At 56.8% G+C, this 14,678-nt stretch overlaps 1 protein-coding gene across 1 annotated transcript; it reads right to left on the reverse strand.

Moving 5' to 3' along the window:
- Positions 1-632: 632 nt before the first annotated feature.
- FAM171A2 (family with sequence similarity 171 member A2) lies at positions 633-10,117 on the reverse strand. The gene is made up of 8 exons (XM_052658421.1): positions 9,993-10,117; positions 6,430-6,657; positions 6,111-6,203; positions 3,462-3,620; positions 3,179-3,358; positions 2,960-3,076; positions 2,708-2,834; positions 633-2,106 (listed from the first exon to the last, which is right to left on the reverse strand). Exons 1-8 carry the CDS (start codon positions 10,108-10,110, stop codon positions 633-635), a joined length of 2,496 nt encoding a protein of 831 aa, XP_052514381.1. The 5' UTR covers positions 10,111-10,117.
- Between the last annotated feature and the right edge of the window lie 4,561 nt (positions 10,118-14,678).

The raw sequence follows: 14,678 nt of genomic DNA on the forward strand, positions 1-14,678 counted from the left end.
GATTTGGCCACTCTGCCTGCCCTCCCCAGGGGCCCGTGAGCCAGGGTCCCCATCCAGTGGCCACATTCCCCAACCCCCACAGAAAGACACACAGCAGTTCATCTCACCAGTTTTATATTTGCTGTTGCCCACAGTGATCCCATCACATTACTCCCTAGTCCCCGGAGCCGCCCCAGCCTCCAGCCCTGTGACATCGCAGCCCAGAGGTGGGCTAGTCAGCAAGCAGCACCCCCTACCCTCCCAGGGGTCCGCTAGAACGCTCCCTCCCTTCCCGGCCCTCAGGCTAGCAGCTGAGGCCTCGTTGCCCCTCCTGCTTTCCCACGATAGAGCTTTCTATGTACAGCCACGTTTATACAGGCACTGCTTCCCCCCACCCTGCCCTCCTCCCCAGCACCTCCCATCGAGGTTCTGGTCCCCCCTCCCTCACCTCCCTCTCGGAGGCAGACACGGGTCCCTCCCAAGACATTACCCAGCACATACCACCGGACAGCTCCGCAGGGCCCCGGGCCCCTTTCCAGGCGGGGCTGGGGGCTAAGGGCGAGGGCCCCCGCGGCCCCCCGGAGCGCGCACCCAGGGGGCGGGCCCGGGCGGAGGGGGCGGGGGCCGGCCCGGAGGCGGCGCCAGGCCGGGCACTACTTGACGTTGAACACCATGAGCGGCCGCTCCTCCCGCCGCTGCCACGGGCTCTTCTTGTCGCCCGCTTCGTCGCCCACCTCCGCCCCCAGCTCGTCCTCCGGGCTGGTGAGCGAATCGCGCCGCAATTCGCTGGCGCTGCTGCGAGAACTGTCCCCGCGGCTGCGGCCCCGCCCCCGGGGTACCGTGGCCGCCCGGCCCTCGGGCGCCGCCACCTCGTCCAGCAGCGGCGTCAGCGAGTTGTCCTCCGGGGAGCAGAGGCCTGTGCGGCTCTCGCTGCTGCTCGGCTCCGTGTCCTCGCTGAGCGCCAGGCGCGGGGGCGCCGGCGGGGGCGGCGGCGGCGGCGGCGGGGCGGCGGCCGGGGCGCGCTCCCGCTCCTCCCGCAGGGGCCGCCGGCGCGCCGGCCGCGCCTCGTGCACGTCGACGCCCGAGTCCAGGCTGGCGTCCGTGCTGCGGCCGCCGCCGCCCGCCTGCAGGTCGATGTACGAGTGGCGCACTTGCGAGTTGGAGCGCCCGTCGAGGGACACGAACCAGGCGCGCGGGTGAGGCTTCACGCCCAGTTCCAGCAGCTTCTTCTCGGTCAGGGCCTGCAGCTCTCCGTTGAGCTGCGCCATCGTCGACTCGTTGAACAGCACCGGGATGGTGACCGAGCCGCTGACCGGCGCCGCGCGCCCACTCCCCCAGCCCTCGCCGCCACCACCGCCGCCGCCCTCGCCCCCCGCGCCCGAGTGGCCTGGCATCAGAGGGCGCTGGGGGTCGGGCTGGGGAAAAGGGCGTGCGGGGCCGGGGGCCGCGCCCTCGGGCGGGGCCGACTCCTCTCCTGCCCCCGTTGCGCCCGCCTCGCCTCCTAGGCGCACGTAGTGCGCGGGGATCACCAGAGTGGGCATGACGTTGCGGTAGACGCTGTCCTTAAGGTGGTCGATGGAGCCGCAGAAGATGAGCTGCCCGGCCTGGCTGAGCGACGGAGGCCGCGCCAGCTGGTCCACCGACTGCGACAGCAGGAAGTCGGGGGTTTTGCTCTCGGCCGCCCCCTTGTGGCCCAGGTAGTGCTCGAAGGGCGGCGGTGGCGAGGGCGGCTCCTGCAGAAAGGCCGGGGTCCCCGGGGCCCCCCGCCGGTACTCCTCCAGGCCTGGCTCCAGCCCGGCGGGACCCTCGACGGAGCGGGCGCCCTTGAGCCCGGCGCCCTCGCCCCCGCGGGCACCCGTAGGCTCGGCCACCGGGCGGCTGGCGGAGCGCGGCTTGGCACGGAAGAAGTCGTCCCGGGAGGCGGTCAAGTCCCGGGAGCTGGAGAAGGCTGAGTGGAGGGGCCCTGGAGGTGGAGCCTCGGGGTCCCCGGACGGCGCGGGCTCCAGGGGTCCCCCACAGATGAGGTGGAGCTGGGACATCGAGGTGGCCTGGTCTCGTTTGTTACCGTCAGAGGGGCCGGAGAGCTGCAGCTTGCGGTGCTGTTGCCGCGGCTTCAAGCAGCGCCTCCTGGAGACACGGGGGCAGATCAGGGTGTCAGAAAGGGTGGGGGTCCCTGACCCTGAAGTTGGAAGATGGGTTGGGTATAGTTGGAGGGGTCCTAACAATGCCTGGGACTCAGGAGAGAGGATGGGGAGCCCAGGTGAGCCCTGGGAGAGGTTTGTGGACAGAGTTGGAGTGTCTGTGGGAGGTCCAGCAGGCAGCAGTATCTATCGGGATCCCACCTCGGGGTAAACCGCACTCCGTGGTTCATGGCAGGTACAGTGAAAGCCGGGGAGGAACCTAGGCCAACCAGGGGCATGTGTGGCCTCAGGTCCCCTGGAAGTGGGGGCTGGGGTGGTAGAAGCAGCTGCAGATGGTCTCTGGAGGGGCCTGGCCTGCAGCTCGTGCCTCCTCTCCCGGACTTCTCTGAAGTCACCAGTCTTTTCGTCTTTACATATGCATATACAGTGCCTTCCTGGCAGCGCCTTAAGAATCCCAGTGGTGTTTTATGCATCTCTGGGGCCCCAGCACCTGGCTCAAGACCAGGCATGGAGCAGGCCTCAGGCCATGGCTGGGATGAGGGGGCTTGGGCATCGGGAGGCCGTGGGAGGGGATAGGGGGCACTCACCGACAGTAGTAGACGAGCAGACACAGCAGAATGAGCACGAGCAGGGCCAGGGCTGCCAGGATGGTGAGCAGGAAGATAGTGTGGTAGGTGCCGATGTCCTGGATGCCCGATGTGATGGTGACCAGCCCTGTGCCAGGCGAGGGCTTAGCATTCCCAGGGGTGGCTGTCCCTCTTGGCATTCAGAAGGAGTCCACTCTCCCCCCCTCCCCTTCTACCACCACCCCCAGTCCCTGCTGCCCCCCCAACTCTCACCAGCCGTCGGGGAGGCCATGGCGGCTGCCCAGTACCCCAGCTGAGGGGAGATGAAGGTCCAGTAGAGCTGCCGGCCTTCCTTTCGGATCACACCTGTGCCGTTGCGCACCCACAGCCCTGGGAGAGGCAGGGCTTTCAGCAAACCCAGTGTCCCCAACTTAAGTCCCACTTTTTTTCCCCAAACTCTAGCACCTGCACACACACCCCCCAGGCACTCACCACTCTTGGGGTCGAACCTCCAGGCTGGAATGCTGGTGCCCACGGCGAGGGCACGAGGTTCTGAGGGCACTGGCAGGGATAGGTGAATGGGGCCTGAGAGCGGCACCTCTGTCCCATTACCTGCCAGCAGGTGCACACTCACAGCGGCCACGGGCATCAGCTCCAGCCAGGAGCCGTTGCCTGCAGGAAGGGGACACAAGGGCTGAGGGCTAAGTCCTGGTGGTGGCGGGGCGCAGTGGGGGATGGGGGGCGGAATCCCTTCTGTGGCTGGCACCCAGCATACCTGAGCTGGAGGCCTCCGTGCCCAGGAAGGCAGGGAAAGCCCGCATTTCCTGCTGGGTGCTGGCAGGTGTGAGCGAAGCCCAGAGCTGGCTGTAGGTAGAAGTGACAGGCAGGCGGGCAGCCCGGCGCTGGAACTGCACCCAGGGCTGGGAGCGGGCACCTGGAATGGAGAGAAGGGCTGCAGTGGCCTGGCCAGGCACAAGCTGCCCCAGAGACCAGAACAGAAAGCAAGTAGCTAAGGCAGGGGTCCCCAACCTCCGGGCCATGGACAGTACCTCCTGTCAGATCAGCAGTGGTGTTAGATTAGGAAGAAAGTGCACAATAAAGGTAATGTGCTTGAATTATCCTGAAATCACCCCCAAGCCCGGTCTGTGGAAAAGCTGACTTCTACAAAACTAGTCCCTGGTGCCAGAAAGGTTGTGAACCACTGATCTAAGGAGAAGGGGAGCCAATGGGTCAGAACACGTGGGAAGGCCAGGGAGGGTGGTAACTTGGGGAGAGAACTGGGCAGGCTTAGAATGGTAACTTTGAAGGGGCAGGGCCCTGAAATCTGCTCCAGTAACTACTAGACACACAGGGCTGTTAAGTACTTGACACGTAGCTAGTGGGACTGGGGAACTGCATTTATTTTTAACTCTAAGAAGTTTAATGAATTTTTAATTTATTCAAATTTAAATAGCTACATGTGGCTCCTGCATCTAACAACTTAGGTTTTGGATGTGTGTCTGTCTGTCTGTCTGTCTTGAAGCAGAGGGAATGTATAAATAATATTCCAATATAATATGGTAGTAGCTAACATTTACTAAGCTTTAAGATATACTGGGCACTGTTCTAAGCAGGTTACTTACATTAACCCCTGTAATTAGCACAACAGCTCCTGAGGTAGGTGCCTTTATTATCAGCCCGATTTTAAAGATGCAGAATTAGAGGCAGGAAAGGTTCAGTAACTTCCCCAAGGTCACTGGAGCCTGACTGAAGCCCAGGCAATCGGGTACCAGGACCCCTCCCCTCACTCACCATAACATCCTGCCTCTCTCTTGAAATAGCAGGGTGCAAGGGGAGCTTGCTCTGCCCATCTTGGAAATAGTCTATGGAGCCCTGCAGGGTGAGTAAGACTCAGGCAGGAAAGAAAGTGGGAAGGGACTTCTCAGAGGACTGACAGGGGGAAGGCCTGGGGCATGAGGCAACTGGCTGGTTGGGGGAAGACAGGTGACTGGAGTGGGAGGCAAGCAAGGCAGCCAGCAGCACACAGGCTCATGGAGGGCGCTGCCAGCTTTGTGAAAGAGTCTAGGTTTTCTACTGAAAGCAGTGGGAGCCGTGGGAGGGCTTTCAGCTAGGGGGCAATAAAGGGTTCCTCTGGCATTTTAGAAACCTCCAAAGACATTTTAGAAGCCTCTGGTTCGGGATCAGAGAGAAGGAGATGAGCATACAAGAGTAATGTGGAGATAAGGATTCAAGATAAGAATATAAATTGGGGAGGGGAGGCACCCCGTTCAGAACCCACATTGGCTCCCCAGTACTAGCCAGATGGAAGCTACCCTCTGCCTGGCTGCATCAACCAGTCTACACCAGGCACCCCTCCTGCACAGCCAGACCAGAACACCCTTACAGTCCCTTTCTGCCCCTGCATCTATTTTTTGGGGGAGCAGGGGGGCGCTCTGCTGGGTCTTGCTGTGGCTCATGGGTTCTTCGTTTCAGCGTGTGGACTTTCTCTAGTTGTGGTATGCAGGCTCTAGAGCACATGGGCTTAGTTACCCCATGGCATATGGAATTTTAGTTCCCAGACCAGGGATCGAACCCACATCTCCTGCATTGGAAGGTAGATTCTCAACCACTAGACCACCAGGGAAGTCCTTGCCCCTGAATCTCGATTCCGCTCCAGTGAAGGTGCCTTTGCTCCCTCTTCATGAGCCACTTGTCCCACAGCTCCCTTCGCCAGATCCTCTCACCCTGCCCTTGTCCCACATGAAGGTCCTCTCAGTAGTGAATGCAGCTGCCCTCCACTCCACAGCCCTGCCTACTCTGTAGTTATTTCAGGGTTTGCAATGTTCTGTCTTTCTGTTTGTCAGTGAACTCCACAAGGCGAGGAGCCAGTTAGCTCTTCCTCACCATTATCCCCCAGCACACAGTACCTGGCACAGCACAGGGGCTGCAGCAAGTATCAACTGGGTGAGACCGAAAGTCTAGGGGTGGACAAGGTCCACTGCAGGATTGCTCCAGGCCTCGCACTTGATAGGTGTTCTGTGTCTGTGGATTGACCCTAGTATTGAACATAGGCACCCAGTAGGTGCACAAGAAGTGCCTGTAGATCCACTGAAGACAAGGTGGCAGGAAGTGGGAATTCTAATGGTAGAAGAGGGAGAACAGAAACCACGAGAAGACCCCCAAACAGCAGGTATTAATTGACCACCTTTTGTGCTGTTCTTCGCCTGCCTGATGCCATTTAACCCTTAGCTCAATTTGACAACATAGATCCTATCAATATTCGCACTTACTGAGGAACTAACTGAGGCTCAGAGAGGTTAAGTGACTCGCCCAAGGGCACCCAGCCAAACTGTGGCAGAGGGGAGCACTCTATACCCAGGTCAGGGAGAGGGAAGGGAGGCTGGAGTGGGTGGAGGAGAGGGGACTGGAGAAGGGAGAGTCTTACCAGGAGAGCCCAGGAGGATGTGCACCAGGTCCTCATAGAGGATGAGGGTGGCCGGCCGCTCAGGGAGCAGGTAGAGGCTGACTGACGCATACACTGCAGGAGGGGTGGCCTGTCAGCTTCAGAGAAAGCCCCCCTCCCCCAGGCCAGGCACTCCCACCATCTGAATCCCAGTGACTTCATCCTCTCAGCCCCTTCTGCATACCCCAGCCCAGGCAGCAACTGCTAGAAAGCCTGCCCCTCCGCCCCCAAGAGCTATTTTGGGAAGGGGCTGATGGGGTCAGCTGCTCCCCCCCCCCACTCCAGCTGCCCCTGCACTCACAGGGCAGCTTGTCAACACGCCAGGGCACAGAGTTGGTGAGGAAGCCAGGGCGGGCAGCAGTAACCAGCACCCAGGTGCCCAGGCGGTAGCTGAGGGGCAGTGTGGCCACGCCCTCTGAGTCCGTGGTGCCGGCAGCCAGCAGCATCCGGTTTCCAAACACATCCACTGAGGCCCGGGCCAAGGGCACCAGCTCCCCGCTCACATACACCTGCACCTTGATCAGGATCTCTGTGGGCAAGATGGGGTGAGGGGAGTAAGGAGGAGGGAGGGGGCATGAGAAACCCAGGGGGAGCCTCAAGATCAGAAGAGGGCGCTGTGGTTGGGAGTGGCTTTGGGACCCAGGCTAGACAAGGTATTATGAGCCAGCATTTATAGAGCCCTCATGTTAACCTCACATTAGCCTGTGAGGTAGGCAGTACTATTAACAAATTTCATCAAGTCTAACACATGCACATTTTGACATTTTAACATTCTGAACTCAGGCTGTGCCTAAGATTGATGATATCATAATTGTAATCCGGCAGCATTTTTTTTTTTTTTGCTGGCACGTGAAATAAATAATGGTGTATCTTACAGTCAGTGATGCATTAGACCCAATAAAATATGCTTGTAGCCCATTTTATATCTAAGGAAACTGAGGCTCAAAGGGTTTAGATTCTTGCCCTACAGTTAAGCAGGAGATCTGGGATCCAAACCTGGGAGTCTGTCTCTAGACCCAGATCCTTAACCACTGGACTCTATGGGGGTGGTGTCAGGGAGAGGAGAGGGAAGGAGAGCTGAGAAAGGATGAATAACCGGCAAACCAGGGATCTGCAAGTGGAGCAGAGAGGAAAGCGGTCAAGAGTCAGTCATTTGGAAGGGAGGAAGAGGGGCTGGGGCAGAGTTTGGGTTCTCAAGAAAAAACCTGAGAAAGGGACACCAGCAGGCTGGCCATTCCCATCATTCAGCCTCTTCCCAGAATCCTGTGCATGAGCCTGTCTCCTTTCAGATTTAGGGACTCACACAACCCCTGAGCTCCAACAAGTACCCCCTGACCCCTCCCCCTCACAGGGATTGCCAGCCCCCTCCCAGCTGGTCAGCTACAGCCAGTCACCATGGCAACGCCCTCATTCCTCCCAGGAGATGGGCAGCAAGCTGGGGCCCTGGCAAGGGGAAGGAGATCTGGGGGGCCGACACAGGCCCAAGGGTAACCAGTATGGAGGGGGCTTGGAAGTGAAGTCTAGGCCTTTTTTTTGCAGCCCCAGGATGGTCTGGCCAGGATGGGCCTGCAGCTGTCCTGAGCTCAGAGGGGCTGACAGAGGAGGGACCAGGCCAGAGTTGTTCTCATGGATTCTGCAGCATCCTCTCTGACCCACAGCGCTAACCACCCCTTCCTACTCGGCGCAGTTCTTCCTCAAGAACATCCTCACCCCTCTCTTGTTGCTAAGAATGGGAGTAGGTATCTTGCCTGAAAAGGTACAGAGGCCGCAGTGTGGGGGCCCCGGGGGAGTGGGCGGGGTGCTAGACACAAACCTACGAGAGTCCAGGTGCAGAAGGACGAGCCCGGAACTGAGGGCAGCAGGGCACGAGGAGGTCATGGGGCCTCACGTGGAGTCTGACACGCAACAGCGACAGGTGTCTCGTCTCAGGCTTTCAACCAACCCCAGGGCCAGCGCCACGCCTGCCCTTGGCATCCCGTCCAGCTGTTCGCCTGAGCCCACCTCCCTCTCGCCTCCCAGGCCAGAGCCCAGCTCAGAGGGTGGGTGTGCATGCACTTGACCCTTTCCTGCTTTCTGGTTCTCCTGGGTACTGAGCCTGTCCACACTCCCACTCTCCCCACCACCACCCAGCAGGAATTCTGAGAAGCCAGAGGGGCTTCGGGTTCCCCACCCCTACCCCAGGCTAGAAGCAGCTGGATGGAGCAGCTGGGAAGAAGGGACCTGGGAGTCTGGAATATGTTCATTTGAAGGAATGCCTTGGGTTCAAGGGCCAGAGCCTCAGAAAAGGGAAGGGGTCCTAGGGAATAAGACAGGGGTGGGCAGGTAAGGCCTGAGGAGGCATCAATGCCAAGCTGGGGAGGGGATGGGCAGGTGCCTAGCAGAGTCCCCCTTTCTCCTCAACCTGCGCCCCTAGCCGGCAACCTGGGAGAACCCCCTCTTCTGGCTCATTTCCAGCCAATTCCCTGGGCTCCCTCCTCAGGTGTGCAGCTCTTGAGGAAGAGGCTTCCTGAAAAAACAGGGCCCCTTCCTACCCATCAGAGCCTCCACCCCTGCAGAGAGCAGGGGAGACTGAGGCCAGGGAGATCCTTCCCCATTCCTCAAAGCTTGACATTCCACCCGGGATCCGCCAGTCCAGGCTTCAGCCCTGCCTCATTCCAGGAGGAAATCCGACCCCCTCCCTTCATCCGGACCTTACTTCCCTCATCCAGACACCACCCACCCCCCCTGCTTTTCCTGCCAGCTCCTTGATGGAAAGGCAAAGAGTAGAGAGCACCATGTCAGGCTGGGATGGGGCTCAGAGGCAGGAGTGGGGAGGACAGTGGCTGGGGTAGGGGGGTGGGGGTCAGGGACTAGGAGGCAGGCGCAGGGCTGGGGTGGCGTGGACACCCCTGAGAACCCTGGCATCGGTAGGGAGTCATGGTCTAGCCCTCCCGCCCTCTCCCGCGGCAGGAGCCAACCCCGCCCCCACCTCACACCTGGGCCCGTGAGGCGCTGGGAGGGTCTCCTCCACCGCGATGAAGAGGTAAGAGGAGGAGGGGGTGAGCTGGGGGCGGGCTGGGGCAGGAGTGGCTGAAGGCTTGCTGGACGGGGACCCAGGCACCTGCCCTTCCAGCCGACACTGCCCACAGCCAGTCAGCCAGCTCAGCATGGCTCCTCCACCAACCACAGCCCTGCCATGCGCCTTGAGCTGGGAATCAACGTACCCCTTTTTCCAGACAGCCCCCCAACTGCAGCCCCTCCTCCATCACGGGCCAACCGGCGTTTCTTTGGTGCACCCCAAATTCTGAACCTGGGGCCGGCGGGGGGCAGTTAGGCTCCAGGGTGAAGAACCCCATTCGAGCAGCCAATCCGCCCACCGCCTCACCCACTCCCCCTTCTACCCTCCTCCCTTCAAACCCAGCTCCAGGCGCCCAGCCCCCGTCCGGGCCCAGGGTGGCAGCGCTGCCTGCGCCCCCAACCCAGCGGGAGTCGGGAGCGAGGAACCCGCTGGGGGCTGCGGAGCGGGCGCCCGCCCCAGCCCGCCCCTGGGCGGGTGTCTCCGATAGACAATGGCTCTGGCAGCAGCGCCTCGCGGACCAGGAGCGAGAAAAACAAGGCAGGAGGGGGCGGTGGCACGGAGCCTGGGGACCCCGGCCCTCCCCATTGTGCCTCCCCGAGACCCCCGTCCGGCGGTCTGCCTCTCTCTCCCTCCTCTCCCCCGTAAGCGACGACCCCAGGTCGCCTAGCTCCCCCCACCCAAATCCAGGGAATAGAATACCCCTCAATTCACAAGCGCCGCGAAGAAGCGGCTGGCGGGCGGGTCCCGATCGAGGGTAGGAGGGGTAGGCAGGCCCAGGATCAGTGCCCCTCCCGACCAAGACTCACCCTGCGGGCTGGGGGGCTCCGGCGGCGACTTGCCGGGAGCCCGGGAGGCGCCGCCGAGCAGCAGCCCCAGCAGCGGCAGCAGCCGCGCGAGGACGCTGGGGCCACTCGGCGGCGGCATCGCGGGGCTCGGCCCGGCCCTAGCGGCCCATGGCTCCCGCCCGGCCCCGCTCGGCCGGCCCCGCTCAGCCCCAGCTCAGCGCCGCGCCGCGCGGCTCGGGCTCCCGCTCTGGCTGCGGTGGCCGCTCAGCGCGATTGTCTCCACCCGGAGCCGCCGCCAGCGCCCCCTGCAGGCGGCGCCCCACCCCGCGGGCCTCCGGGCGCCGCCCCCTCGATGCCCGCAGCCCACTCCGCAGCCCCTGCTGCGAGCCCAGACCCCCGGCTGCAAGGGAGTGTAGCGAATAGCGTCAGTCCACTGGGGTTCTCGGAGTTCCAGAGCCCTCAAAATTGGGTGCAAAATTTGGGGAGGGAGAATTGCTGTTGCTTACAACACAAAGAGTTGCTCATGAGTGTCTCCAAAAACTGTCAAGAACTGCGCGGTCCTCTCCGCACAAACAACCTGCGCGGTGCTGGGAAGGTAGGGTGCAGTCCCGTTGGGAATAACCCCGGTCCGAGTTCTGTCTAGCTTCTTCCTCCTCTTGAGTTCTAAGCAAGTTCCTTAGCCTTCTGCTCCACAGCCTTCCTTTAAGATGAGAGTTGTGGTAATCTCTGCACACAGGATTATTGTAAGGATTAAAAGAGATAATGATGCAAAGGGTGCTTTACTGGAGCGCAACAGATGTTGCTGTTGGCTCAGGGTGAGGTTCACCCTCAGGGTGAGGCTCACCACTGCCCGGTAGTATATTCATCCCTGGGCAAACCAAATGCTTAGAACTGCACGTATGAATTCCACACTGGAAGCTTGCCCCGGCACCCACCAATCTCTCCTTCTTTCCTGTTTCTGGTCATCTTTACCATTCAACTTGGTCAAATCCTCACTAATCTGTATCCCTCTTCTGATTTTCTCTTGCTTGTCACCTTCTCTTTCTCACAATATGGTGCCCTGAAGGGGCCTGGACACTTCGGGTAAGGAACTCCCCATCCCTCAGAGGTCAAGCTTTTTTCTTGGTTAGGTGCCTTGTTGGCTCTCCTGACAAGGACACATAATTATGAGCTTGTGAACAAAATCACCTGATTGATTCTTTCTCTCTTTCCCTCCCTCCTTCCCTTCCTCTTTCTCTCATTCTCCCTTCCTTCCTCCCTTCCTCTATCCCTTTTCCTTTCTTTCTCACAAATTTCCATCTATTCATATTTCCCCCGTCTAATTCTTATGTAACCAATTTTTTTTTTCACAACCTCAACACAGGATTTAGCACTCATTTCTGGTGAATTTCATCTTGTTGGTTTCAACCCAACTTTACAATCTGTCAAGGCTGCCTTGAATCTGCTTCATCACCCATTGTATTGGACCTGCCTCTCAGCCAGCAGCCATCTGCAGGGTAAAAGCAGCTTTGCTGTCTCCATTCACGGGACTCATGACAATACCAGGCAGCCCAAGGATGGAGCTTTGGGATGCACCCACAGAGACTGCCTCTGCTTTATCAAAATTGTTCAATTTTAAATCTGCATCTCTATCATCCAGGTCACATCTCTGTCTTGTTTATAAGGACAAATGCCAAATGATTTGCTGGATCAAGATAAATTGTCTGGGGCCATCCAATGACAATGGCGGCGGGAAGAGAGGGTTTGGCTGCTATTCAAGGATCACATCTTAATCTTTTCCTAAATGGTCACAGTCACCCATGAAGAAAGCTGTTCTGGAACCTGCCATGCATGGATATCAAATTGTTCTCTTTACATAATTTACCTTTTACCCCTTTGGGTAAAATCAAATGCCAGCAGCTCTTGTGTGGTAAATTTGTTCATCAACGGCTTCCCTCAACACTCAGCATCAAGTCCAAAGTTCTTCCCCATGGCTGCAAAGTGCTGCATGCCTGCCCCCACCCCTGACTTCATCTGGATTCCTCGTCTGGCTTCAGCCCGAGGGTCTCCTTTTGCTTGAATACGTCAAGCCTGCTCCCACTTCAGTTCAGTTCAGTCGCTCAGTCGTGTCCGACTCTTTGCGACCCCGTGCACTGCCCCATGCCAGGCTTCCCTGTCCATCACCAACTCCCGAACCTTATGCAAACTCATGTCCATTGAATCGGTGATGCCATCTAACCATCTCCTTCTCTGTCATTTCCTTCTCCTTCTGCCTTCAATCTTTCCCAGCATCAGGGTCTTTTCCAATGAATCAGTTCTTCACATCAGGTGACCAAAGTATTGGGGTTTCAGCATCAGTTCTTCCAATGAATATTCAGGATTGATTTCCTTAAAATTGACTAGTTCCTTAAAATCTCCTTGCAGTCCCAGGGACTCTCAAGAGTCTTCTCCAACACCACAGTTCAAAAGCATCAATTCTTCTGCACTCAGCTCTCTTTATGTTCCAACTCTCACATCCTTACATGACTACTGGAAAAACAAACTTTGACTAGACAGACCTTTGTTGACAAAGTAATGTCTCTGCTTTTTAATATGCTGTCTAGGTTGGTCATAGCTTTTCTTCTAAGGAGCAAGCGTCTTTTAATTTCATGACTGCAGTCACCATCTGTAGTGATTTTGGAGCCCCCCCAAATAAAGTCTCTCACTGTTTCCATTGTTTCCCCATCTATTTGCCATGAAGTGATGGGACCAGATGCCGTGATCTTAGTTTTCTGAATGTTGAGTTTTAAGCCAACTTTTTCACTCTCCTCTTTCACTTTCATCAAAAGGCTGTTTAGTTCTTCGCTTTCTGCCATAAGGGTGGTGTCATCTGCATATCTGAGGTTATTGATATTTCTCCCAGCCATCTTGACTCAAGCTTGTGCTTCATCCAGTCAGGTATTTTGCATAATGTATTCTGCATATAAGTAAAATAAGCACAGTGACAATATACAGCTTTGACATGCTCCTTTCCCAATTTGGAACCAGTCTGTTGTTCGATGTCCAGTTCTAATTGTTGCTTCTTGACCTGCATACAGATTTCTCAGGAGGCATGTAAGGTAGACTGGTATTCCCATCTTTTTAAGGATTTTCCACAGTTTGTTGTGATCCACACAGCCAAAGGCTTTGGCATAGTCAATAAAGCAGAAATAGATGTTTTTCTGGAACTCTCTTGCTTTTTCCATGATCCAGTGGATGTTGGCAATTTGATCTCTGGTTCCTCTGCATTTTCTAAATCCAGCTTGAACATCTGGAAGTTCATGGTTCATGTACTGTCGAAGCCTGACTTGGAGAATTTTGAGCATTACTTTACTAGCATGTGAGATGAGTGCAATTGTGCGGTAGTTTGAACATTCTTTGGCATTGCCTTTCTTTGGGATTCGGATGAAAACTGACCTTTTCCAGTCCTGTGGCCACTGCTGTTTTCCAAATTTGCTGGCATATTGAGTGCAGCACTTTCACAGCATCGTCTTTTAGGATTTGAAATAGCTCAACTGGAATTATATCACCTCCACTAGCTTTGTTCATAGTGATGCTTCCTAAAGCCCACTTGACTTCACACTCCAGGATGTCTGGCTCTAGGTGAGTGATCACACCATTGTGGTTATCTGGTTCATGAAGATTTTTTTTGTACACTTCAGTGTATTCTTGCCACTTCTGCTTAATATCTTCTGTTTCTGTTGGGTCCATACCATTTCTGTCCTTTATTGTACCTGTCTTTGCATAATATGTTCCCTTGGCATCTCTAATTTTCTTGAAGAGATCTCTACTCTTACCCATTCTATTGTTTTCCTCTATTTCTTTGCATTGATAACTGAGGATTGCTTTCTTATCTCTCCTCGCTATTCTTTGGAACTCTGAATTCAAATGGGTATATATTTCCTTTTCTCCTTTGCCTTTAGCTTCTCTTCTTTTTTCAGCTATTTGTAAGGCCTCCTCAGACAACCATTTTGCCTTTTTGCATTTCTTTTTCTTGGGAATGGTCGATCACTGCCTCCTGTACAATGTCACGAACCTTCGTCCATCATTCTTCAGGTACTCTATCAGATCTGATCCCTGAATCTTTTCATTCATCTCTCTGCTCATTTCATCACAGGGGCTTCCCCTGACCACTTTCCCTAAAATGCCAGCCCTCTCCCAGCACCAATTGTTCGATCACTGTCTCCTTATCTTTATTTTGACTCCCACCGATCATACATTTGTTTGTTCTTTCCTCCTCGTTGAATGTAAGTTCCATGAGCTCAGGGACTTTGTTTCATCCCTTGCTCCATCCTAGCACTGGAACAGGACTATGCACATGGTAGCTGCTCCATAAATATTTACTGAACTCATGAACCAACACATGTCTCAGGACTCCAGGAGGACCCCCCTCCCCCCCCACTGCTACTCACTGGCTCCAGCCTCCACCGTGGGACAGCTGTGTTCCACTCCCAGCTCTCCTGCAAGCTCCCTGTCTGTGCCCTCATTCCAAACTTTAGACCCCTCCCCTTAATGGAGAAGAAGGAACAACAAGCAGCAGGGTAGCCAGAGAGCAATGCCTGCTCTTCTGTCCCCGCTGAAACTCTGCCTTCCTCAGACTGAGGGCTTACTCAGCCTCCCTCTGCCCCTTCTCACTCTGAACATCTTTTTTTTTTTTAAGATTTTTTGGGGGCGTGGCTTCCCTGGTGTTCTAGTGATTAAGAATCCCTC

Source organism: Budorcas taxicolor, chromosome 19 (genome assembly GCF_023091745.1).
Source record: "Budorcas taxicolor isolate Tak-1 chromosome 19, Takin1.1, whole genome shotgun sequence".
NCBI classification, from domain to species: Eukaryota; Metazoa; Chordata; class Mammalia; order Artiodactyla; family Bovidae; genus Budorcas; species Budorcas taxicolor.

What these genes read in the sequence shown, in the direction of transcription:
- FAM171A2 (XM_052658421.1), bottom strand. Translation starts at nt 10,110, where the DNA reads ATGCCGCCGCCGAGTGGCCCCAGCGTCCTCGCGCGGCTGCTGCCGCTG. An exon ending in GGAGCCCCCCAGCCCGCAGG is followed by an intron (nt 6,658 to 9,992) that starts GTGAGTCTTGGT and finishes TCTTGCCCACAG; the next exon opens with AGATCCTGATCAAGGTGCAG. An exon ending in GAGGTTCGACCCCAAGAGTG is followed by an intron (nt 3,077 to 3,178) that starts GTGAGTGCCTGG and finishes TGCCTCTCCCAG; the next exon opens with GGCTGTGGGTGCGCAACGGC.